This window comes from Toxotes jaculatrix, chromosome 23 (genome assembly GCF_017976425.1).
Source record: "Toxotes jaculatrix isolate fToxJac2 chromosome 23, fToxJac2.pri, whole genome shotgun sequence".
Classification (NCBI taxonomy): Eukaryota; Metazoa; Chordata; class Actinopteri; family Toxotidae; genus Toxotes; species Toxotes jaculatrix.
Window position 1 is genome coordinate 10625074 of NC_054416.1, and position 23718 is coordinate 10648791.

General features: G+C 41.3%; 2 protein-coding genes and 1 non-coding gene across 3 annotated transcripts; 2 read left to right on the plus strand and 1 right to left on the minus strand.

Annotated features, from left to right (window-relative positions):
* Positions 1-622: 622 nt before the first annotated feature.
* Positions 623-18744, plus strand: tdrd7b (tudor domain containing 7 b). The gene is made up of 20 exons (XM_041030698.1): positions 623-689; positions 1923-2129; positions 2685-2829; positions 7051-7261; positions 9840-9922; positions 10628-10836; positions 11016-11384; positions 11492-11802; positions 11883-12075; positions 12258-12369; positions 12566-12768; positions 12850-12984; positions 14780-14863; positions 15087-15221; positions 15349-15459; positions 15544-15692; positions 15777-16009; positions 16152-16335; positions 16611-16771; positions 16998-18744. The coding sequence occupies exons 2-20, from the start codon at positions 1923-1925 to the stop codon at positions 17216-17218; spliced, it is 3456 nt and encodes a 1151-aa protein (XP_040886632.1). The 5' UTR covers positions 623-689; the 3' UTR covers positions 17219-18744.
* Positions 18745-19174: 430 nt separating this feature from the next.
* Positions 19175-21695, minus strand: si:cabz01076231.1 (calcium-binding protein 2). The gene is made up of 7 exons (XM_041031287.1): positions 21638-21695; positions 21323-21456; positions 20396-20426; positions 19989-20132; positions 19654-19763; positions 19326-19473; positions 19175-19203 (listed from the first exon to the last, which is right to left on the minus strand). Exons 1-7 carry the CDS (start codon positions 21693-21695, stop codon positions 19175-19177), a joined length of 654 nt encoding a protein of 217 aa, XP_040887221.1.
* Positions 21696-23507: 1812 nt separating this feature from the next.
* LOC121177570 lies at positions 23508-23671 on the plus strand. Its single transcript, XR_005893288.1, has one exon. It is a non-coding gene; the product is annotated as a U1 spliceosomal RNA (small nuclear RNA).
* Positions 23672-23718: the final 47 nt, after the last annotated feature.

Here is a 23718-nt window from a genome sequence, read left to right on the forward strand (position 1 = left end):
CAGCCTAGCCCTGCGGCGGTGACAGCACTGACAGCGACTGGACCGGGTCCTCACTTCACCATCCCGTCTGTTTAGAGCAAGGTAGAAAGTTTTTTGTAGCTTTTATTTTGTCTTAAGTGAACTTTTAAAACACTTTCTCCTGGAAAAGTTTTGCCGGGTGGTTATTTTTCCCCTCTTATATACTCCCGGCCAGGATGACTCGAAAGCTTTCAAGTTAGCTAAGATACAGAATTGTATTTCCGGTAGTAACTTTCAAATGTAAAACTTGTGTTATTGATATTCCCAGAAAATTCTATTTGATGCGTTTCTGTAGTTTTATTTTGAAGACGAGATTTATTTGCTTCCGGTATTTTGGCAGCGTTTCCTAGGTAGCTTGACGAGCCGCTTGCTCGGAGGTGGCAGGAGGATTTAACTCGGTGTATCGTTCCCTGAGCGGGCAGTGTACCGGGTCCGGTACATTCTGCGGGGGTCATTTTGTCTGTCCGGACCGTTTGAGGACAGTGTGCTGCAGAAAACGAGAAAAGGCAGGGGAACTTCATCCAAATAGTTTGGTCCCGATGGAGGGTGTGGAGTCGGAGTGTGACGCGTTACGTCATTCATAGTTTCGCTGTGCTGTCTGCGCTGCAGAAAGTGGCCTTATCAACAAGTGGCCTGAGCTCATCTCAGACATTTTCCTTATTACAAGAAGGGTAAATCTGACAATTTCATTCCACTTGTTTCCAGGGTAACTTTTTTTTTCTTGGTCAGAATTTTTCTCCATAACAGCACAGTCCAGGCTCAGTACTGAATAGCCTACATGTATATTTCTAAATTCTTCAGTTCAAGCATAGACTTGATAAACAATAGCTTTGAAAGGAAAAAGCCGTCTTTCCAAAAATAATAATAATAATCATACTTAATGATGTGACGGATTCTTCCTGTTTGTGCTCAGGGCAGAGCACAAATACCAAAGACTGTCTCTTAAATGTAAATAATGTTAGAAAGCGATTATATGTTGGCCACCTGTTTTTAAGAACTAGTGTTGCGCTGTGAAGTTGAAGCCGCTTGTAGAGGGCGTGTCTCCAGTCTGTCAGAGTCCAGATATTCCTATTATGCCGAATATTTGTATTGTAGCCTTCATCACACTCTACCCGAGGATCATAAAGGATTAGATTTGTACTTTGCACTAGATTTTTAAGTTCTCTGTAGGTTGGCTCCAGCCAGAATAAAAACTGAAAGTGTTTCCTCTGAAGGGAGTTGGAATGTAACAGGCTATGCAATCTGAGAAAATCAGTACCATCATGAACTTAAAGCACTCAAACAAAAATGTCTCCGGGGCAGTACAATATTACTTGGTAGCTTTAAAAAAAATCTCCAGTGAATACTTACTTATTAGGCAGGTGAGTGAAACGGTAATTGAAAATTAGCTTTTCTTTCCCTTGTGAAAAACAGATGGGGTGAATTATGCTTGTTTTGGTCATAGACAGTGACAATATAAAACCAACTAGCCACTTTCAAAAAATCTAAACCAACTTTTCTATTTGCCAGGCAGTCTGTACCAGGGCTTTATCCTGGCTGAAATACACTGTTTTGGAAAGCTGATCAACAGTTAATAAAAACTTGCCCAACCAGTAAACAGTTGGCCCACAGGTTGAACTCAGTCCAAGTGCAAGCTAATGCAGATTTGAATGGGTTTGCATCATCATCAGTGACTATCACTACTTTCTTCCTACCTTAAAAGGGAGAACCTTTAAGGGAGAATAACACTGACAAAATTAGTTTGTTTTGTTGTTTCTTTTTTTTTCTTTCTGTTTCTAGATATTCTGTAAACCAAGTGATTGTTCAGTTTTTCATTCTCTTGTTCATTGCCTGACTTTCTATTCTCAGTAGCAGTTTTAGTTTGTTTATTTTCTTGCTCATTTATGGAGCCGCTTCTTTTTCAGATGGCTGACGGGGAGCTGGTGAAGAAGATGCTGCGGGCCATCCTCCAGGCCAACAAGGGCGGAGTGTCACTGTCACGCCTACAGTCAGAGTACAAGGAGCTGACCGGTGAGCAGATACCACATAAACAAATGGGACACAGCCACCTGGATGCACTGCTAGCCAGCATGCCCTCTGTAGTCCGCATGGAGCGCAACCGCTCTGGAGAGGTGAGTGTGTTTTCTGTTTCACTGGTGCCACAAAACACCTGAATCTAAATCTCAACATGTCATATAACTGAATAAGATTCAGTCCAAATTTAATTCAGAGACTGGTGGCAGCAGGTTGCTTATCAGTAGCTTGTTAGTCTAAGAGCTGCTATAATCAAATTTTCTCTGCTATGACTTTCCTCCAAATGCTGATAACATTTTCTATGTGGGATGTTGGTGTTATGTGAGTAACATTAAAGTGTTTTCTTGCTGGAGCACCCCACACAGCAATGTATCCAAATTACTACATGCATAATTCAAATAAGATGCACAACTCATAACCAAAACTTTGTTAATACAATTGAAAGCTGTCTCCGATGTTAAAATGTTAGCTGCTCATACCTATAGCTAACTAGTTATGCTAGGCTCTCATGGTCTTCACAAAGTCAACATAGATGGGTAGAAAAATATCCATAAAGTTACATTTAATAATAATCTTTAATTGCTGGTGAAGCTAATAGCTTCCTCAATCTTGTGGTCAGTTTCTTACTGAGGGGTATATCTCTTTCTCTTCAGATGGTCTATTTTGCCTCAGGGGCCAGTGAGACAGCCCATATAGCTAAGGTGGTGGCTCGCCAGCGCAGCTCCAAGAAGACAGGCCGACCCCACCTGGTCAACACCCAGATGAGGGTCAAACCAGCAGCACCTCTTGTCCTCAATGGTAAGATTTTGGGCCACCATTTTGGAGCATTTGTAAGCATTAACACAGCTACACAGCCATTTCTTTAGCTTATCTTAATATATAAAGTCCAACGTTAATTTATGGAGGGTTTGGAAACACTGCAAATTGCCTTTGTGCATGAGGGATTTCACACTTTCTGTATGAGAGACAGCTAATGCTTACAGTAATTTAGGGAGACACATATTTGGTAAGGAAATGATCTTGGGTCTCATGTGTTTACCATTACAATATCCAAAAGGAAACTAATCCAGTTTCACAGGCTGAACATACCACCTGTAATTTTATAGACTCTGTCTTTAATCAGCCGAATGTGGAGAACACACAGTTATCCAGTTACAGAGATATTTTCAGTTTACACTTACTGGGTCACAAGTTGGCTTTAAATCAGTTAGGTATTGGATTAAATGGAATTGCAGTGACTGCTAAAACGTACGGAGTATACATGCAACATGTACTTATATTGTGTATAGTAAATCTAATTTAAAAGAAATCTCTGAAAGCTCATAGTTGTATTTTTGCTTCTCAGAGGTGCATGGCAGGCTGAAGAAGACTAAATCACTAAGCTGTATTTTTTAGTGCAGATAAATATGGACATTTGAAAGACAGAATTATGAAGAGTCCAGCAGCTCTGTTAGCATTGTAGCACTTTAGCTGCACTGCAAGAACAACTGGTATTGGGTGTCTTGTGAGTGTTGGACCATTGTGTGTATCCAAACACTGGAACAGAACAATACATGTTTATAAAGGGCTTGAATTTCATTCAGATGTTAATGAAGGACTGCTTGGCTGCACTACTCAAAACATGTTTGACAACACAGCAAAGAGAAGTCAGCATAAATGTGAGCCTTTTTTGGGTGAATATGGATAGTGATATATAGTGATAATACAATATGTGATGTGACACAAAACGCCTCATGACTTTATTTATAATAAAAAAATAAAATAAAATAAAATAAAAAAATATAGATATATATTTTAAAAAATTAAAACGTTATTAAATATGATCAAATAAGTGCATCAAAGAGAACTGTTATAATATAGCTGTAATATTACGGGGTATTACTACAAGATACAAAATACATTATATGGATATTTAATGTGTATAGAGTAGCATAGTGTGATACTAGAATCAGCCTAAAAACATCCATCAAGCATTTTGATTGAGAATGAAAACTCCTTGTGGGTTTTTAAACTGCCTGAAAGACACCAAGACATGTCACCGGTGCCCTCAGTGGTAGCTGTGACCCTGTTGACAAGATCTAACATTTAGTAACAGGCTGTTCTGTTCATTATCTCCCCAGAATCAACCAAAAGTCCTTTTTTTAAATGCTCAAATGTCTGGATTTGGCAAATGGGTGCCTGACTGCATGTCTCTGCTGTATAAAATCCCTTTTGTCTGCATAGTGATGATGACAGAGCAGTTTTGCTTTCTGTCCCTTGTGTCTTACTTCCTTTGAGTAAATAATGCCTGGTCTACTCTTAGGCTGTTTTTTTTTTTTTTTACAGCAAAGACTGATCAAACTAATTTAGCCTCAATAAGCTTTGGCCTGGAAATACATAACAACCACTCAGTTTCTTTAATACTTCCCAACCTTTTCCAGACTCCTCTTGGGACTGGTGCTACAGTGCAGCAGGACTGCAGCAGGAGAGAACTAGAAACGATCCAGTGTGTGTGTCGATTCTGTGACAATGCAACATTAGCAAAATGCTGTGTGTCTGTGGTGCAGCCCGACGCGATGTGGATGAATGACTGACCTGTTTTTAGTGTTGCTCTGTGGAGACCTGCTGTGCCTTTGGCACTAAGAATATCTCTCTCTCTCTCACACACGCACACGCACACACACACACACTCACACTCTCAAGCAGATACACAATATTCAAGGCTGCTCAGGTATCAGGTTAATAGCCTATATATTCAAAAATGTCAGCTCACACACAAACACTCACACATGCTGTATATCCACACACACACATCTGAACCTTTATTCATCAGCGTCTGACTTTATTTGCTCTTCAGACACACTTAAAAACTACCACACATGCACTTAGGCAAACAGGCAATCACACAAACACCTCCACACATGCACACATGCACACACACACACACACACACACGCACGCATGTACACAAATTTGTTTTGCAGTGCATACACCTCCGCTTGACTGTGATGCTGCAGAATATTCTCAAAGAGCCAGAGGAGGAAGCAGGAGGTGGTAGTGCAGGGAGGAGAGAGAGAAATGAGGAGAGGAGAGAGGAGGAGTGGCAGCAAGAGGCTGGAGGAGAAGAACAGCAGAGGGATGGTGAAACGGTAAGGAGGGGGTGGACAGATGACAGCGAAGGAGAGAGTCAGAAAGAGGGAGAGTGGGGTGGGGTGCTGAGATTTGAGGCTAATAGAACCTATAGCAGCTGAGACTCAGCTGCAAGCGAAGAGCAGCTGATTCACAAGTCCCTCTCGTTCTCTCCTTCACCGCCTGGGGACATTGATATTCAGGCAGAGACAGACCAGGGATTGTGTGTCCATGCCGGTGAGGTGACACGGCATCTGCTCTGAGGTGTGTGTGTGTGTGTGTGTGAGTGTATGTGTGTGAGTGCTTTTCCTTGCCTATATTTGCATGTCAATTTAAGCTTGTGCCTGTGTGCGTGTGTGACTGCTGAGTTTCTGTAACGTCTGTGTTTTTCTGGAAGATTTGTTGATTAATTAATCGGCTTATTGACTGCCTGTGGCTCACAAGGTATAAGTAGCGCAACCACTCAGGTACAAAAGAATACGATTTAGGAATCAAAATTGCCTATCAATGACTTTTGAAGATGTAGGCTGATGAACCGGCTTGTTGCTGTTTTATCACTGGAAATATTAAATGAGATTCAGCAACAAGACAAAGGATGAGAAAGCTGGGGAAAGTTCTAGACCTTGCTGAGGAAAAGAGAGATGAAGAAAAGAGTCAAGAAAAAATAGGAGGAATAGGAGGAAGAACTGAAAAAGAGGAGGGAGTGTGGGAGTGGAAATGAGTAAGGGTTATGCACAACAAGGTATAAAGGTGATGTCACTTAGCAGAAATGTGATGTCATGCTGTGTTTAAATGATGTAACACCAAAGTGATAGGGTGCTGGACTGCTAGGTGCTGTGTTAGGATAATTACACTTTTTACTGAACTGAAGTTTACAGAATACATTTAATTTGTAAATAGTATGCTATATTACATAGGATGCTCTCTTTCAATATTTACATGTAGCTATTGATAGCAATCTCTTAAGCATTAAAACAAATTGTGCAACATTTTGAGAAATACACAAATGCTAGGTGTGAAGATTGATGCCACTCTCATGTCTGTGCATTGACTCTTGAGCTAGAGCCAAATGTCAATTATGTAGCTTAACATAAAGACTGGAAACACCTCTAAAGCTCAGAAATGTATATGGTAATTCTTGTTTGCTTAATCTGTACACAAACTGTAATGTAAAAAATGACCATGTGGTTTTACAGGGAGTTGCTTTATAGCTAACTATTCTTCGGGTGCACTGATTTCCTGGACTTTTAACTACTGAACCTGCTAGTAGGTACATTTTTAACATTTTTATTATTATTTTTAACTGACTCCCTGCTCTAGCTCCACAGACATGAGACTGATACTGATCTTTTCATTTAAAGCTGCAATATGCAAGCTCTGGAAATCAAGTTTGTGCAAGCACGAGAATCTCCTAGATAAGGGACTATCTCTGCTGCGCTGCCAGGATGGTTAAAGAGTCTGGGTCACAGAAGCATTTGACAACACTTACTCACATTACGAAGTGTTTTGGAGCATATTTCAACTATAAAATATTAGAAAAAAGTTACATAGCAAATGGGAGTATTTCCTTGACCTTCCGCACCCATATACTGTATATTTACACAATCCAATTGTGTAATTAAACAGACAAATCCAATAGCATAAGCACAGGAGAAATGCTGATATTATAGTTTTCTTAAATTCTCAAGATGGTTCCATCTTTAATTTGCAATATTGTGTTGCTAATTGGAGCTTTGATTCTATTCATCACATCCACTGTGTCTAAAGATATTTAACTATCTATGACACTATGCCCTACAGACAGAAACACTGCCCTGTCTCAGGATCCGGTTTAGCTGAATCAGGGTGTGTGTGCACTTCAAGTCCATAGTTTTACTTCTCTTGTTTGCTCTTCTCTCCCTCTCTCTTCAGCCAAACCTCAAACCTCACTGAGGCAGCCGAACCACCGTGGGCGAGGTGGGGGTAGAGGAGGAGGAGGCAGTGGCCGAGGAGCAGGACATGGAGACTTCAGACAGCCCAGGGACATGAGGGATGGCCAGTCAGATTGTAAGACTGGGGCACATCCAAACAAGATGTCCAATCAGAACACACCTAACAGGAAAGGGAACCCACCTACAGAGAAGTGAGTGGTTTAATAGTTTAAAATCTGTTTATGAATGCAGATAATTTAATGTGGTCCATTCTATGCTGTTTTGCAGAGAATAAGAATTTCTACAGGCTTTTAGTTTGAATAGACCAGCTTCAGCTCACATCCCAGTAGTCAAACTCCACTTCTACACATTTGTGAGATTTTATAGTGTAGTTATATGTGCAAGAAACCAACCAGGCTCCCACAGTGCTTTGGAAATCAAAGTAGAGGAATGTGCAAATGAACAACCTGCTCAGAAAAGCCAAGTCTTAAGCCAGAAAAAAATTCTGTGGACTCACTGGGCAGTGCAACATGCTCTCAAAATAATTTCTATGACAGTCTAAGATACTCAGTGAGATCATCAATGTAAAAAATATCATTGGGGGTTATTTTAAGATATTTTAAAGTGGTTAATTGCATATCTGAAATTACTTTATTATATTTTCTTATCAGATTTAACCATCCAGTTCAAACTACAGCCAAAAGTCAGTGAAAATCAGTGTTAATCTCACAAGTCCCTATTCTGTCTTTCTTTCTTCCTTTCTTTCTTCCTTTCTTTCTTTCTTTCTCTCTCTCTCCCCATCTCTCAGTGCTGTCTCTTTCACCCTCCACCCCCCCCCCCCCCCCCCACCCCCCCTTCTCTCCTCCCACCTGTGTGGCCTGAGCTGAATCAGAATAAGCTGCTGGTGAATGGGAGCCTGGTTGAACTCTGGTTGGTTTATGAGTGCAAACAGCCTCCCTGCTGCTGCTTATTCAGCACTGGGCTGATGATGTGCTCTCTAGAGTATTCTGGTTCTCTTGCTGTCTTTCTCTGTATGCATCTTTCTTCCCTTCAGTCTTCTTCTGTCCTCCTCTTTCTTTTTGCTTGTTACTGGCACAAACATATTTTCTAAAATAAATACTCAATTCCAATAGTGTTTGTCTTTGCACCGCTGCCGTCATTCACCATGACTCTGAAGTTAAGCACCTGATTTATTGTTGTTAAAGAAGCTGTCCAACATTGCTAGATATCATCTATTTGCATTGCTTAAACAATGAATCAAGATTAATTCAGCTCATTGACTTGTTCGCCCACTTCCATCCATCCACGGCTCTGTTCGTCCGTCCACTGTGAAAACAACTGACATCAGTCTTCTGTCTGTGTCACCATGGGTGTTCAGTGGGCCGCTGGCCCTTCGCAGCACAATGGGCGCAACAGGGTGGGAAGGCTGGTGTGTTGGCAGAGGACACGAGCCCAGAACAGGGGGGATGTGAGCCCTTTCTAATCCCCACTCTATTCTCTGGTAGATTAACGCTTCTAAACCGACACAGAGTGAATCAGCACATCTCTCTGTATCCCTCTAGAACTTCCATTGGACAGTATGCTGGCAGGCCAGCGCTATCATCATTTGTGTGTCTGTGTGTGTATGTGTGTGAGTGCACGCGTGCTTGCAAATGCACTATGGGATACCTGGCAGTGCAAGTGGTAAATTCAGCAACCAAAATGAGGCAGCAGACAGTGAATTACAGTTTAACTAACACTAACTTTGATTAAAATCACAGCACAGGAGACGTGGGTAGAGGAGGCTTTTCTGTGCCTGCATAGAAGAGTTTTGTTGCATTCAGGCAAATCCTGGTTCCACTTGGGACTGCTCAAACCATAATCCAGCAAAGTGGTTCACACTCAAGTCACAGGTTCCAACAGCCACAAAGCAAAACAAATTTAGGTCAGTGGAGTGCACAGACTGATGACTTTATGTTCTGTGATCTACAGTTGCAGAATGTATTCAGACTTTTCCACTTTTTGCACACTCTGCTGTGTCATAGATTTAATTTATTTTTGCTTGCTTGCTGCCACTTTTAGCTGTGTACCTAGGTGAGCCAGACATTGGGACCAAAGAGAGAGAGGGGGGAGACAGACTTAAGTCTTAATCAAGAGAGAAGGAAGAAATGATTAAACAGAGTAGTTACTATATAATTGAGGTAACTGATCTGAATGACAGGCATGATAAGAACAGGAGGAAGAGGATATGGGAATGGTGGAAAGAGGTAGAAGATTAAATCACTAAAATTAAATTTAGTTCATTGTCATGTTTACAAAAGAGATGGATATTTTGCATAAGATCTTTTCACGTGTTCTCAGTTCGTCACTGTCCAGGAGCACCTAATCTGCAACTCACAGCGCAGTGTAGTACCCAGTGTGCAGTATCCCACAACCAATTGTTCTAGATCAGTGGGGGATGGAGACAGTTTGATTAATGGCGAGTGGTTCTGAGGACACACCAAAAAATAACTTTGTCTTACACTGAACTTTGGAAGGTTATCTGGTTAGACTTTGAGATGTTCCCAAAGTCCTCTTTGAAGATATCAGACTGTGCTTTGCATAATAAGCAGGTTACTAATGATCTGACCTGCAGCAAAGAGCCAGACTTAGTCAAGCCTTAAGATTTATAAATTAAACCTAATTAAGTGATTTTTTTTCTGGTTCTGGAAGTTCTAAAAAGTGAGAAAAAAATGATTCCCAGTCTGTCTGCTTCTATAGCAGAGCTCAGAGAAAGTAATCCCCCTCCTTGTTGTGTTCTCTTGTGTCCAGGTCAGACAAGAGGATGACCCTTCCATCACGGTTTCATAAGGAGGTACACGCTCACCTCTCCAGAAACTCTCAGCAGACTGGTCGTAAGTAGGACAGGCTGCTCTTTATCACGCTCAAAATACATTTTGTGTAGCTTTTTGTCCTCTAAACGAGCAGAGATGTTGCCCGGACATGTATTACTTCAATTTAAATGGTCTTAAAGTTTGCTAAAACTAAGGAGCTGCTTTGCTGTCATGTTGCCTGTTAAAAAAATGGCCATGTTCTGTATAGCCTGGGGGAAAACACTGGTCTGTAATAAGCTGCATAGTTTTGAGGCACACATTTTAAAGGGTCCAGCAGTGTCAGGACCCTGAAGACAGAGGAAACTATTAAAGCTGCAAAACTGGCTGATTTAAAAGCCTGTGCTTCCTTTATGTAAAGAGACAACTCTGAGTGAAGAGGATTGTCTCTTTACATAAAGGAAAGACTTTCTGTTACCTACTCCTCTTCTTAGCTCATTTGAATGTAAAGAGAAGTTCCAGTCCATGGCATATCCAGTGGCCAAAAGAAAAATATCTTGGGTTGTGGATATGCCTCCTTACTATTCTTCAATCTTTCTCCATTTTTTGATTCAAATCACCTTTGTCTTTAAACACTCAAGTGTCTTTGTTTGGGAGAAAATCACACTATGCAATCCAGCAGTTTCAGAGGCAAGAGGATCAAAGTTGTAGAAGCCGTTTCCACCTGTGTGTGTGTGTGCACGTGTGTGTAATCTCTCTTTTCTTCTGTGTTTTTCTCTGATCTTCCAGCACCCTTAAATCTGAACGAGAGCCTCAGCTCGGGGAAAGGAAAGCCCTACAACCCTCAGCAGGTCCAGGGTCGCATCAGGGAGATCCTGGGGAAGTATAGTAATGGTTTCTGGGTGTCAAAGCTGCCTCAGATCTACAGAGAGCTTTACAAACAGGACCTGCCCACTGAAGCCATCAAAGACCTGGAGACATGGACACACATATGCACTGTATGTACTCTTTAAGTCAGTCACACACTCAGTTATGTTTATACTGTACTCTTATAAGAAGCATTTGCACATTTTTCTGGTAATGAAAGGGCAAAGTTTGGTTTTCATAGGTTATGATATCATATATTGTATATGTTCACCTGCAATTTTATGTACTTCCTCTCCGTTTCCTCTTCTAGGTAGAGAAAACCTGCAGCAGCAACCCATCAGAGCTGCTTCTCTACCCTGCCAAGGAACAGACCACTACATCCTCCCCTCCACCCATCCTTAACCCAAACTCCACCACTGCCCCTGTGTCAACTTCAAACAGCCCTACAGATAAACCCTTGCATTCCCCTGCCCAACGGAGACCCCACACCACCCATCTGGATCGCTCTGGTTCTCGCTCTCCTCGGTCTCCACCGTCGTCCTCCTCGTCCCCCAGCCCTCCTTCCTCCCCTGCCACCCTCAGCCTGGACCTGAAGCAGAAACTGGAAGAGCTGCTGGTGAAGTACTCCAACGGCTTGTGGGCACACGCACTGCCCAAGCTCTTCCAGGACACCTACAAAGTCAGTAACACTATCATATACATGTAATCTCCTAATTCTGGAGCAAGCTGCACTTAAGATTTTTTTATATTTAATTTTTTTTTTTATTTTTTTTTTTAATTTACAAGACCAAACTGCCCGGACATGTCCTGGAGAACCTTGATCTCCTCTCCGACATCTGCACTATTGACTACCCGATGCCTGACAACCCCAAGAGGGCCATCCTGTACAGGAGGAGCAGCACCGAAGGAGGTGGAGGAGGAGAGGATGAGAACTGCAACAGGAGGAACTCTTCGACCAGTGAGGAGGAGCTGAGGGTGAGGCAGGAGCTGGGGAGGAGGCTCAGTAACCAGGCGGTGCCTTCTTTGCAGATACCCAAAGAGGAGTACCCCTCCGTGCTGGTGGTGGAGGCCACAAACACCAATGGAGTTATACTCAGGTACGAGAGAACTGTGAGTATGAATGTGCTGTAAGATTCAACAGTTCCTGAATCCCTCACTGTCTCTCGTCCTCTCTCAGATACATTGGTGAGGGCTACTCCCAGGCCCAGGAGTCCATGGAGGATGAGATGAGGGAGTTTTACGGGCTGGACCAAAGCAGTCCAGCTCCTCTATCATCTCCATCCTCGGGCCAACTTGTTGCTGTCAGAGCCGAGGAGGAAGAGGAGATTCTGAGGGCGCAAGTCTGCGAGGTCATGGCGGACAAGGTCAAGGTGAGAGGTCAAAACAGGAATTAACCAAGAATACCAGTGATGGAATGCCATGTAAATAATCCAGGACAAGGACAGTCAAAATAATTTAAGTTGCTACCACCCCAGATCATCCTGCTCAGTCACCCCCTCCTGTCAAACTGATGAGTGGAAATACCCTGTGGTGTTTGTCTTTGGTTTCGTAGGTGTACTATGTGGATCATGGCTTCTCAGAGGTGATCAGCAAAACCAAAGTGTTTGAGCTGCACGAGAAGTTTTTCAAACTGCCTTTCCAGGCGACCAAGTGTAAACTATCAGGTGAGTCTGAACCAACAGATCATCAGGACATCCAGAAGTCCCGTAATTGTGATTAGAAAGGAACAGGGATTGGAAAACAAACACTTTCCTGCCTTATCCTCCTTGGTTCTCCTGTTTTCCCCTTCACCACAATCATTTGGCTTCTAGCTCAAATTGATGTAACTGTGCAAGTATGTGTTTTTGTGTGCGTGTCCAGGTCTGGAGCCATTCTGTCAGGAGCCTGCGGTGCTGAAGAAGTTTGAGATGATGGCGAGCGGTAGGATCCTATTGGCTGAGATCTTAGAGAGAGGGCAGACACCTCTTGTTGTCCTGTACGACACGTCGCAGGATGATGATGTCAACATCAACGCTGCCTGCATGAAAGCTTTGCAGGACAAGACGCTAGCAAGCCCGTTACAGGTACAGAAGACAAATGTGTGTCCATGAGTCTGTGAGTGAGAGCATACAACACACTAATCTTCTACCAGTTGCTGTCCTCAGGTGAACAGCGCGTATATGAATGTGACAGTCAGCAGCGTCTGCTCAGATGGGACCATCTACTGTCAGCTGCCCTCCAGAGGCCTTGCCAAGCTGAATGAGATATTGGAGAATATAGAGACGTACTTCCACTCACAGGTTAACACCACACTGATGCCTCTGTCCCCTTTTAGACCTATGAAGCTTTTATTTCTTCAGTTGACATATCAACATAGCCACTGTAGTTTAGTCTGAGTACATCCCACAGTACTGTCCTGATGCTGTAAATATTCATTTGAGCACCAAATGTTCACGAGCCTTTTCAAACATAAGAGAACACATGTCAGCTGTTTTAAAGATCCATGTCTCCAGTTTAGCTCTGTTTGTCAGTGAGTAGGTAGGTAGGTTTGAAAGTACTCAGAGATGGAGCAATGTTTTGTGAATTTTGGCCCATCCATTCAATATGTTGACACTAATAGAAATATAGAATAACAGGAGTCCTCCTAAGTTTATAATCACAGACCTCTGTGCTTTAACATCCAAAATTCATTTTATTTATATATGGTGCAATTAGTATAATTACATGAACTAAAATAAGCATAGCTATGAGGACAACACTGACATTCTGGGTATTTTCAGTGAATATACTGATGCATAGACTACCAGGTGTACCTCACATGAGGAAGAACAGATGATATATTTCAGTAAAGAAGGCAACAGGCAGCAAATTACTGTAATTATATTACATCTAATGCAAGGACCATTGTTCTTGTGGGAAGAGGGTTCTATTTATGTTATCAATTTCATTCTAGCCCTGTACAGTAATCCCACTCTTGGCTCAGGAACTATGCCTCTATATTTACTCTGGTCTTCAAAGCATTTGACAGCCCAATTCATTTGCTTCGCTGTGTGCTGCCCATCTCGGGTTTTTTTTCTTTCTTTCTTTTTTTTTTTGCTTGTCAGCCTTTTCTTTGTGTAGCTTTACATGTCACCCTTAGTTCAGTAGGTGCAGCTGCTGCATTAATATATGCTAATATATATGCATTTATTTATATAGAATCACTGCTTCTAAATGGAACACACATGGGGTTCACACAAATGTGTCGCATGGTCCTGACTGGAAATCAGGGGAGAAAGGTTTACACCTTCCTTGCCATGTACTAATGTCTCTGACCAGAAGCTTAGCTGTGTGTGCATTCATCACAGCATGTTTATTAGGCTCCATATTATCAGGGAGTGAACAGAGTAAGCTCACACATTCATCTTAAAAGCCTTTTGTGAATGTGTTTGTGCTGTGTTGCTTCTCTGGCCGAGTTGTGGACAGATTGAGATTAGGTTGATAATCTGGAGTTAAGACATTGCCAAGCCACTTAATCTGTTACAGCACAGTGGAGCTGATGCTTTTTCTAGATGTGTCACTGCTGTCCTTTATAGCTTGTAGTTGGAGCTAAGTAACAATTTACGTCAGTGTTTAGGAAAACACAGGGTGGAGTCTGGCAATGTCTTTTACCAGTGTGAAACACAACCATTAACCATGCAGGAAAGTAACAACATTTTTATACTTAGAATAATTCAAAGCATAACTTTTGCAATTTAATGTTTATGTTAGGGTAATTCCTCCTGCTAGTGTTGGTGACTTTGTAATATATTTAGAAATAAGATGGTAACAGAACTTTTCTAGGGTTAAAATAATCATTCATAACTTTAATGTATACTAATTTCTTAAAATACAACAATGCTTTTCCATTTCAAGTGACCACAAATCGGAAGTCCTAAACTCTGCGTACACCTGCAGCAGACTGGGTGGACCCGTGAAATGTTTGTGTGAGCTTTTACACAATCATTTTATTGCGCTCATAAAGTAGCTGTAACACATAGTAACCTCATCAATCCAGAGCGAGTATGGTCACATTAATCAATGACTCACATGTTGATGAAGTGTATCTTATTCCAGGTAACATCAGAGTTCCTGGTATCCAGACCATTTTGTGGGAAGGGATGTATGGCTCGCTACAAAGGCAAATGGTCCCGTGTTGAGGTAAGATGGCACTGTGAATTATTAAACATGTCTGAATATGACTGATGTTAGTCTGACACAAGGAACAAAGTCACAATTGCACAATGTAGGCAAGTGTGGCTGCCTTGTTGAGCTGAGATCAAAAAGAAAGACTTAACAAAGTGTATGGTTAACAAAGTGTTTAACAGAGTGATTAATTTAAGTTTTAAACATAATGTTTCCCTGTCTGTGTTTCTGTCTTCAGATCACCAACCTGCATGGCAGCAGAGTGCTGGACATCCTGTTTATCGACGTGGGTGTTCAGGCATCTGTAGAGGTGTTCGAGCTGAGAGAGATCCCACCGCTGTTCCTCCGTGACCTTATGGCTATCCCACCACAAGTTAGCATTTAAGTCTTTGATAGACATTCAGAGATTTCTGTCATATACTCTTGTAGTTGTGTGTACTTATTTGCTTCCTTATACTGCACATCCTGTGACAAAATGGCTTCCAACAACCTGTGTTTAGGCTGTGAAGTGTTGTCTAGCAGACCTGGCTGTCAGTGTTGGATCCTGGACTCCAGATGCTGTCCAGTGGCTACGAGAGAAAGTGCTTAACATCACTGACTGTAGCATGAAGGTAACTGTCTGTCAACCTTTTTTTAAGAAGCCCTGCTGCTGGTTTGATTTCAATAGCGACAAGATATTCTCTACATACCTCTAGGTTGCCAAGGTGGATGAAACCAAGCGCTGCGTCTACGTCCACCTGTTCACCGATAAGAACTTCCACGACCCGGCCCGCAGCCTCAACCATCAGATGGCCCAGTCTGACCTGTTCAAACAGCAGCCGGATGTTTTCCTGACGAGTCACAGGTTTTTGCTGCTTATACTCACCTGTATTTTTGCTTCATGGTCGAGCTAAATTTCTTGCTCATTAATTTCATTTCAATTTCACAGCCCTGCTAAGATCTCCACACCCACCTTATCCTCCAAGACCTCCAGTTCCAATGACTCCACTAATGGCAATCCAACGTCAACTTCTGTCCCAGCCAAGCCTCATCTCAGAAGGGCTCTGTCTGGACCCAGAGGAGGTGGAGGGGGAAACACAACCACCACTACTTCACCAGAGACACCATCATCCCCTTTGCCCTCTCTCCAGCTGCCTCCATTACTAGAGCTGCCTGCAGCTGGTAATGATGCTTTAAACAGAAGAAGAAATGGAAAGGACTTATTAAAGTTATTTTTAATAAAGTTATCTTTGTCATTAAAGACAAAAAAATCCAATTCATGAAATGAAATCAAGTTTAATTCTAATCTTGTTCTTCTTCTCAGGAAGCAACATAGATGTATACGTGTCAGTGGCGTGCCATCCAGGCCACTTTGTGCTGCAGCCCTGGAGAGATATGTACAAACTGGTGGTGTTGATGGGAGAAATGATTCTGTACTACAACAAAACTGAAGAGAAACCACTCAACGTAGAGAAGAATCAGATATATGCTGCTAAAGTGGAGAACAAGTGAGAACAATCTCGTTTTAGGAAAACAGTGGGCACAAGTGAAAATTTGATCACCGCTGTTAATATTTTAAACAGTCTGGATCCTGCTCTTACACACTGACAGCTCAAAGGTAGAACATAAATAAAAGTATAATCTATTACTCTCATTTCCACTGAGTATTCGTTCTGACCTCTCTCCTGTTTCTGTCTGTAGTAGATGTTAAGTATCAGGCCAAATGGAAACAGCTGTGCTCTGCCTATATATATAACTACTCTTCATCTTTGTCTTCTCTCAGCTGGTATCGTGTGTTAGTGAAGGGAGTTCTCACCAATGGCTTGGTGTCTGTCTATGAGTTGGACTATGGTAAACACGAGCTGGTCAGCTGCACCCAGCTCAGACCTCTGATCAAGGAGTTCAGACAGCTGCCGTTCCAGGGAATCACTGCTCAGCTGGCTGGTGAGTAGAATGAGTAGGAGTATGAATGTCATTCCCCGTTTCTTTCTCCTCTCATTTAATGTCAGCTCTCTACCTTTGACATGATAGCTGAATCAAATCTAATCTAAACCTGCACTAATAACACATTTATGTATTTTTAAAGGCCCAGTAAATGCTCTGTAAAGTTAAATAAAACGAAATGAAGCAATATTATTACATTACGTTTCCTCTCTGTCACCCTCCTCAGGAGTGAAGCTGAGGCAGTGGTCAGAAGAGGCTTCCATCGTTTTTAGGAACCATGTGGAGAAGAAACCACTCGTGGCCCAGCTGGAGGCCATACAGGAAGCCACTAACCCGTGGGACAGGAAGCTGACAGTCTTCCTGGTCGACACCTCACAGGAAGAAAGGGACATCTGGGTGCATGACATCATGGCTGAGTTTGCTGATGAGATTACCAATGAGCTGTAGACAAATGAAGATCATCAACACGTCTTACTAGTCAAGCAGTTGTCCTCTTGCTCAATGAAGATACCATAAAGATAGATGAAATAGGAGAAGCTTATCCATCTTTATCTATCTGCCATTTAGGGAAACTAAAAGAAGGAGGAAGAAAAGAAAGGAATGAAAAATGAAGAAGTTACGAGAAGAAGGGAAATTGAGAGGTTGGATAGGAGACTGGCATTGACAGAAAGACAAGAGGTATAAGCATAGTAGCCACTTGCTTGTTGTGTTAGGGACTGTACAGTGGAGGATGTTGTGATGTGATTTTGAGTGACTGCAGTGTGACCAACTGGATAATACACCCGTGCATGACGTTATGGTTAAGTCCAAACTTGCTGCAAACACATTTACAGCACAAAAAAAAAAGTTAAATCTATCCATAATAGTCTCACAAAGCTGCAGAAATGATACAACATGCATTCTTATATCACTGGGTACCGTGAGCTCATCCAGTTTTAGTGTGTGTCGCACTGCGGACGCCTGAATTCCCTCAACCCTGTCAATGTGAACACCGTGCAAAGGGCACAAAATGTTCAGACTAATTCAGCAAGTTCTCAAATGATAGGAAAACTTCTGTTTGTTTACAAAATCTGCTTTTTGGATGGATTGTGTGATTGTCACTAAGTTTAAAAAAAAAAAAAAAAAAAAGAGCAAACATTCCCCTGAGAGGAGGAGAAATGGAAGAGTCGGTGAGTCATGGGAGACGGACACAGGGAAATCAGAGTTCAGTTGAAGCTTTGGGAAAATCTTTATTCTGTGATGGATTTATTTAAACTCAGAAACAGTTTTTGTTTTTTTAATTCTGACATCAGTTGTTTTTAGCGATACATCCTGGCCCTGCAAGTGCTGTGACAAATGTGACTTTTTGAAATTTATTTTTTGAACAAACAAGGAAAAAACCCAATAATGTATTAGTAAAATTCATGTGTTAAAGGCCAGGTCCCGACCTGTGAAAGCAGTGTCTCATCCATCTCCTCTCCACCTGTGAAACATTGATGCAGTGTGACTTTATGCTTTTTAGGGGGTTAATGATCTCTCCTTTCTTATTCTGTGACAACGAGACTTTCATTTCAGCAGATTACATGTGCAGCATGTTGCAGATCTCTCTGAGCTGTGTGCACATACAGTTTGATGTTATAATAATAAGAAGATTAAGTTACCAGTAGCGTGTTAAGCTCGTAGATTTTCAGATAGAAGATAATTTGATATTCTGCTTATGGTTGGTTCCTGTGCCACCATCAAATGTTGGCCTGATGTGGAATTTTATTCTGAAATGTGACTTCTTTTCTTTTTCCCGACGCACCTGCACCATGTTTTTGGATGTGCAAATGCTTCTCCAACTCTAAAGACAGTAAACCTGACAGAGCTCAAAGCTGCATTGTTGTTAGCAATTGACAAGTGACATAAACTTAATTTATATTTAACTTATATTCTATAGATAATAATAATGACTTTCCATTTCCATTTTGTTTAACAGTGACCAAGAGGTAATAAAAGAGATGTTTTTTGGAATAAAGTCTGTATGAGAGGTTTAAACATCATCAGTTCTTTTAATTATTTCTTACACTGTATGTTTAAATAGTGTGATGTTTTTTTTCAGTGAAAGGCACAACTGATTTAGATTTCTTTATTAAAATAGCAAAACTTTTTTTACATGATTTATCGCTGCAAAAATGAATCTACCCAAAAAAAACCTCTTTCTGACAACATGCTCTGTATTTGATCCAAAACGATATCATTCTCTCTCCTTTAGCAGTTCATTATTCATACAATTATTACACATTATGTTAGGCACACATTATACGGTAAATACCTATACCTACATTTCGACCAAGATGTGAATATCTGGTAAATATTTGTATTCACTATCCATGTAATGAATCTGTCTGCTTATTCTGTCCTCGTGGTCAGTCTTTTCAGCCGCTAGCGAATGGAGAGCATCATCACAAACTCTGAAGAAGAGCAAAAAGAAAACAAAACAGTAAGTTCAGTCAGTACTGAGCGTGTAATAGTACACTTAACAGTTATAAAATGTTGTCTGCTGCCTGAGTGTGTCTAAACTGCTGATTCTCACCTTCAAAGTCAATGTTTCCATCTGCGTTGATGTCCAGCTCCTTCAGGATCTCTTCCAGCTCTCCCTTCTTCAGCTTCTCTCCCAGCAGCGTCTTCACTGCCTCCTTCATCTCATCCTGGTTGATCTTTCCATCCCCGTCGAGGTCAAACTTTCAAAAACAGAGAAAAGTGGTTGTAATTTATCTTATGCTATTACATTATCACTTCAAAAAGTGAGACGCAGTTTAATTTATCTAATTTAAAAAGATAAGATTTTTTTTTTTTTTTTTTAACTTATAGACTGAGATTCATTAAACCAGACTTAAATCCTTGGTTGTTAATGGACTGACCTGTACAAAGGCAGATTGGAGCTCCTTGAGTCCCAGCATGTCAGTAGTCTCTCCCATCATCCTGGGTCCCATCAGTTCAATAAAGTCCTCAAAGTCCATTAACCCTCCCACTGCGGAGAGGAAAGATGTCACAGGACTTTTTTTTAAAGGGCTCAGTAGCAAAAACAGTCAAACAAATCTGCATTTGTAGAGACCTTCTAATTAAGAAAATAACATCTTACTTTCTCTTTTCATTCCTAGCATGCCTGCTCAACTGTGTTTTTAATTCAGTGGTTTATTTCACAGCTACTGTTTGCTCATATTCCTTATTTTCTAAATGGCTCTTATGAGCTCACTTCTCATCTTTATCTGTTGTACGATCTCCAGCAGCTCCATTTCTGTGGGCATGTATCCCATCGTCCTCATGCACTCAGCCACATCCTTGTAGTTCAGGTAGCCATCTTGGTCGTAGTCAAACTCCTTGAAGGCCTCCTGGAGCTCTGTGAGAAAGGTCAGGGGATCAAAGAGATTACAACAGAGTGGTTTATCACCATTGCTGCAATGTCACAATTCTCAAAGTGGCATTTTAGAAAATCACTTTATATGAACAGTAACCTATGTTATTATGCATGGTTATATCCTTGTTTCACGCAGTATTCCAGCATTGGATGGTTTTAGGCTTTCAGATATTACTTGAGATGCAGCTGTTAACATGTTGTTATGTTATTGGACATGTACACTGAGCTGTGGCAGTGAGACTTACCATCTAACTCAGCCTGAGCCAGTTCTCTGTCCTGCAGAAACAGTCATCAAACACGTTGCAATTTAATATAGTGGGATATTACATAGTGCCAAAGGATCTTCATATAAAGTTTTAATGATATTTGTAATGCCTATAATGTCAAAGATTTTCAACTACTGTGCAACTTTAAATATTAAGAGTATATATTTAAATCATGCAAGTTAATGAAGTGGATAAAATACAGTGGTACAACATACAGAGGACAATTCTTACTCATAGTATACACATGGTTGTGAGTCTCTGTCTCATGCAAGACAACAATACTTATGTACAATGGAAAGGAAGAATATTTTCAAGTTGAATGAACCGAGTGGTTTGGCAGTGCTCTTCACCTGGATAAACCTAATGAAGTTTGACACCAAGCCCCAACTGATGAGCTGCTAATGCTGCAGACACACCAGGCTTAGTGATCGCAGCTCCAGAAAGATCAGGAACAAGATTGTAAACACACAGCCTGACTTCTACCTCACCTCTGACTGATGCTTTAATATCTGATATGCAGAGACTTTAACTGATAAGGAGCATCTGCTGCATTGCAGGGATCTATGCCTTTAGATCTCAGTTGATGTTTTAGAAATCTGCAAACCTCTCAGAGGACAGCTGTACTTAAACGATCAAGGTGCTTTAAACTGTCAGTAAGGAAAAGCCTCAAAACAAATTTGATTGCATAAAACTGTGTGTAAATTTGGCAGGAATGTGGGATTTGTTGTTGAAAGTAAAAACAAGTTATCACACATAAACTTTAAATGTTAAACTGAGCAGTATTTTGAAGTTACAGATTAAAGGTCACAGCAGAGGTCAGGTACCATAATATCCAAGCAGAGGAAGAAGATCCAGTTCAATTACACATTACATGTAAATCACAAAATGTAGGTGTCCACTACTTACTGCCCCAAAAACACTGTTGAGCACGGAGGTGTAGACTTTGTTCATACTCTCAGTGTTTTTCTTGGACTTCTTTGATGATTTCTTGGGTGTATCAGAGACCGAGCCGGATGGGGAGGAGGCGGATTTGGAGGCATCTTTAGTAAAATATAGAAAAGAGAGAAATTTTAAGACACCCTCTTGATTCTATAGAAAAACACAGGCTAATGTTCCTAAGAGAAGAATAGTATATAAGAATATAATGCCTGTATTTCCCCAAAAAAATTGTATTAGGTGTTACACTCAAAGAAAAATGTTTATGAGTCTAAATGTACCTGCCTGATGAGGCTGAGTCGACAGAGGTTGTAGAGGCGTTCCTCTCTCCTGTCTTAGACATGCTGTGGATGAACAGAGGGACACACTGTGTACCCAAAACTAACATGTACTCTGCTTGCAAGAGGATTAAAAGCATATTTATAATAAAATAATTGCATTGCACCCTTCATTTCCCAGCTGTCTCCAGCATCTTGAGTATGAATCCAGTAACCTCTCTGCATTTTTCTTACCTTAACTCCGTCTCCTAAATGGTGAGAAAAGAAGCGAAGAAACAGGGATTCACCGGCCTTCTCGTCCTCCTTGACTCGTGCTTCTCGTGTTGGGAATGGCTGCACACTCTCCTCTTCGTTCAGGCTTTCCTTCTCTTCTCGACCTCCTTCCATCAAAGAGGCTTAGCAGGTAATTGCCTGGCTGAACATGCAGCCAACAATTAGAAAGCAAAACGTGGAGCGGCAGTGTGCCTGCTGTGAACTTTAAGAGGTCAATATCCAGCTTTAACTGTCTTTATTTGGAGGCTCTTGTAATAAGCCTCAGATTCTTAGAGAGTTTTCACAGTGGCCCTTTAGCCTCACAGAGTTTTCTGCTGTGTCTGGGCTCGTGACCACTTTGTTCAGATTGTGTTATTGTGAATAGTATTTTTCTTTTTAGGGCTATAGAACTGGGAGGAATGGCAGACTGAAAAACAAAGAAAGTTATTTACATTTGTTCACATACATCATTTCATGTCAGTCCATTTTCTTCATTTCACTGTGATGTAAAAACTGAAGACATGTCCACTCTCCTGAGGCTGAGGTATGACCCAGATATGTGCTGAAGGCAGGTATTTTACTGTTGAGCAAACACAGGCCTGTTGTTTTTTTACTTACTGTTCCCCTCTGTCTGTTTGAGCTCACAAAGTGGATTCTTCTGTACGAGCTATGATACCGAGCTATGAGTCGGAATTTCAGATAAGAAAAATTAGAGACTGATTGTTCATTTTAATGTATATTTTTTTAATACTTAGAATTATATTTATAATTTTTTTTCTGATGTTTAACATTTTTAATTATTTTATGCTGGTGTTGTAAAATTATTATTCTTATTATTCTTATTATTCTTATTATTATTATGGTTGTTGTCGTTGTTGTCGTTGTTGTGGTTACCTTTACGTTTGTCGTTCAACCTCCATCCGGGCACTGTGCGTCGCGTCGGCGCGACATACGTGTGCCTGATTGGGAGACAGCAAGCTTTTGCCTGTTCCTCGCGTACCTGTGCGTTACACCAGATGGTGCTATAACTCATGGCGTTTGTTGTAAACATTGGACAGGAGGCGACATCTTTTGTTGGCAATAGATCAGTTTAAATGAAAAAATAGGAGACTTTTGTTTTTGTTCTGCTGGACGTGCATTGCAGTGTACACGTTGTATTCAGATATCTGTCCTCTGCTGTTAGGGAAGCAGCAGAAGTGACATATAAACGATATTCTGATCGGAGACGGTGTGTTACTGTACAGTGGTGTCTCTGTAGTCGACGAACGAAACTAAAGCTGAGAACGGAACTCACATCACTTGTTCTGCAGCATTTATAACAGGTGATAGTTATAAAATAAAACGTTTAGAGCATCACTGAAAGCAAACGTTTGAGTAAAAACAATGTTTCCGGAAGTAGCCCGCCAAGTGACGGTGCGCAAAGCATGATGGGAAATGATAAGCGTCCAAAATACTCCAATTAAGTGTTTTTATTTTTAAATGAACGTTATATAAATGGTTAATGTATTGAAAATCGCTGGGTCCTTGTGTTCAGCCTAACAGCGCATCACAGCGCATTTCCTCGACACCGTCAGGCTGACCGGTGTGTGGCCGGATGAGACCGCTCCGTTCGGAATGTACAACTCATACTTACCTGGCAGGGGAGATACCATGATCAAGAAGGTGGTTCACCCAGGGCGAGGCTCAGCCATTGCACTCCGGTTGTGCTGACCCCTGCGAATTCCCCAAATGTGGGAATCTCGACTGCATAATTTCTGGTAGTGGGGGACTGCGTTCGCGCTCTCCCCTGTAATTCTGTTGAAGAAGAACAACTGTTGTATTGAGGGGATATAAGCG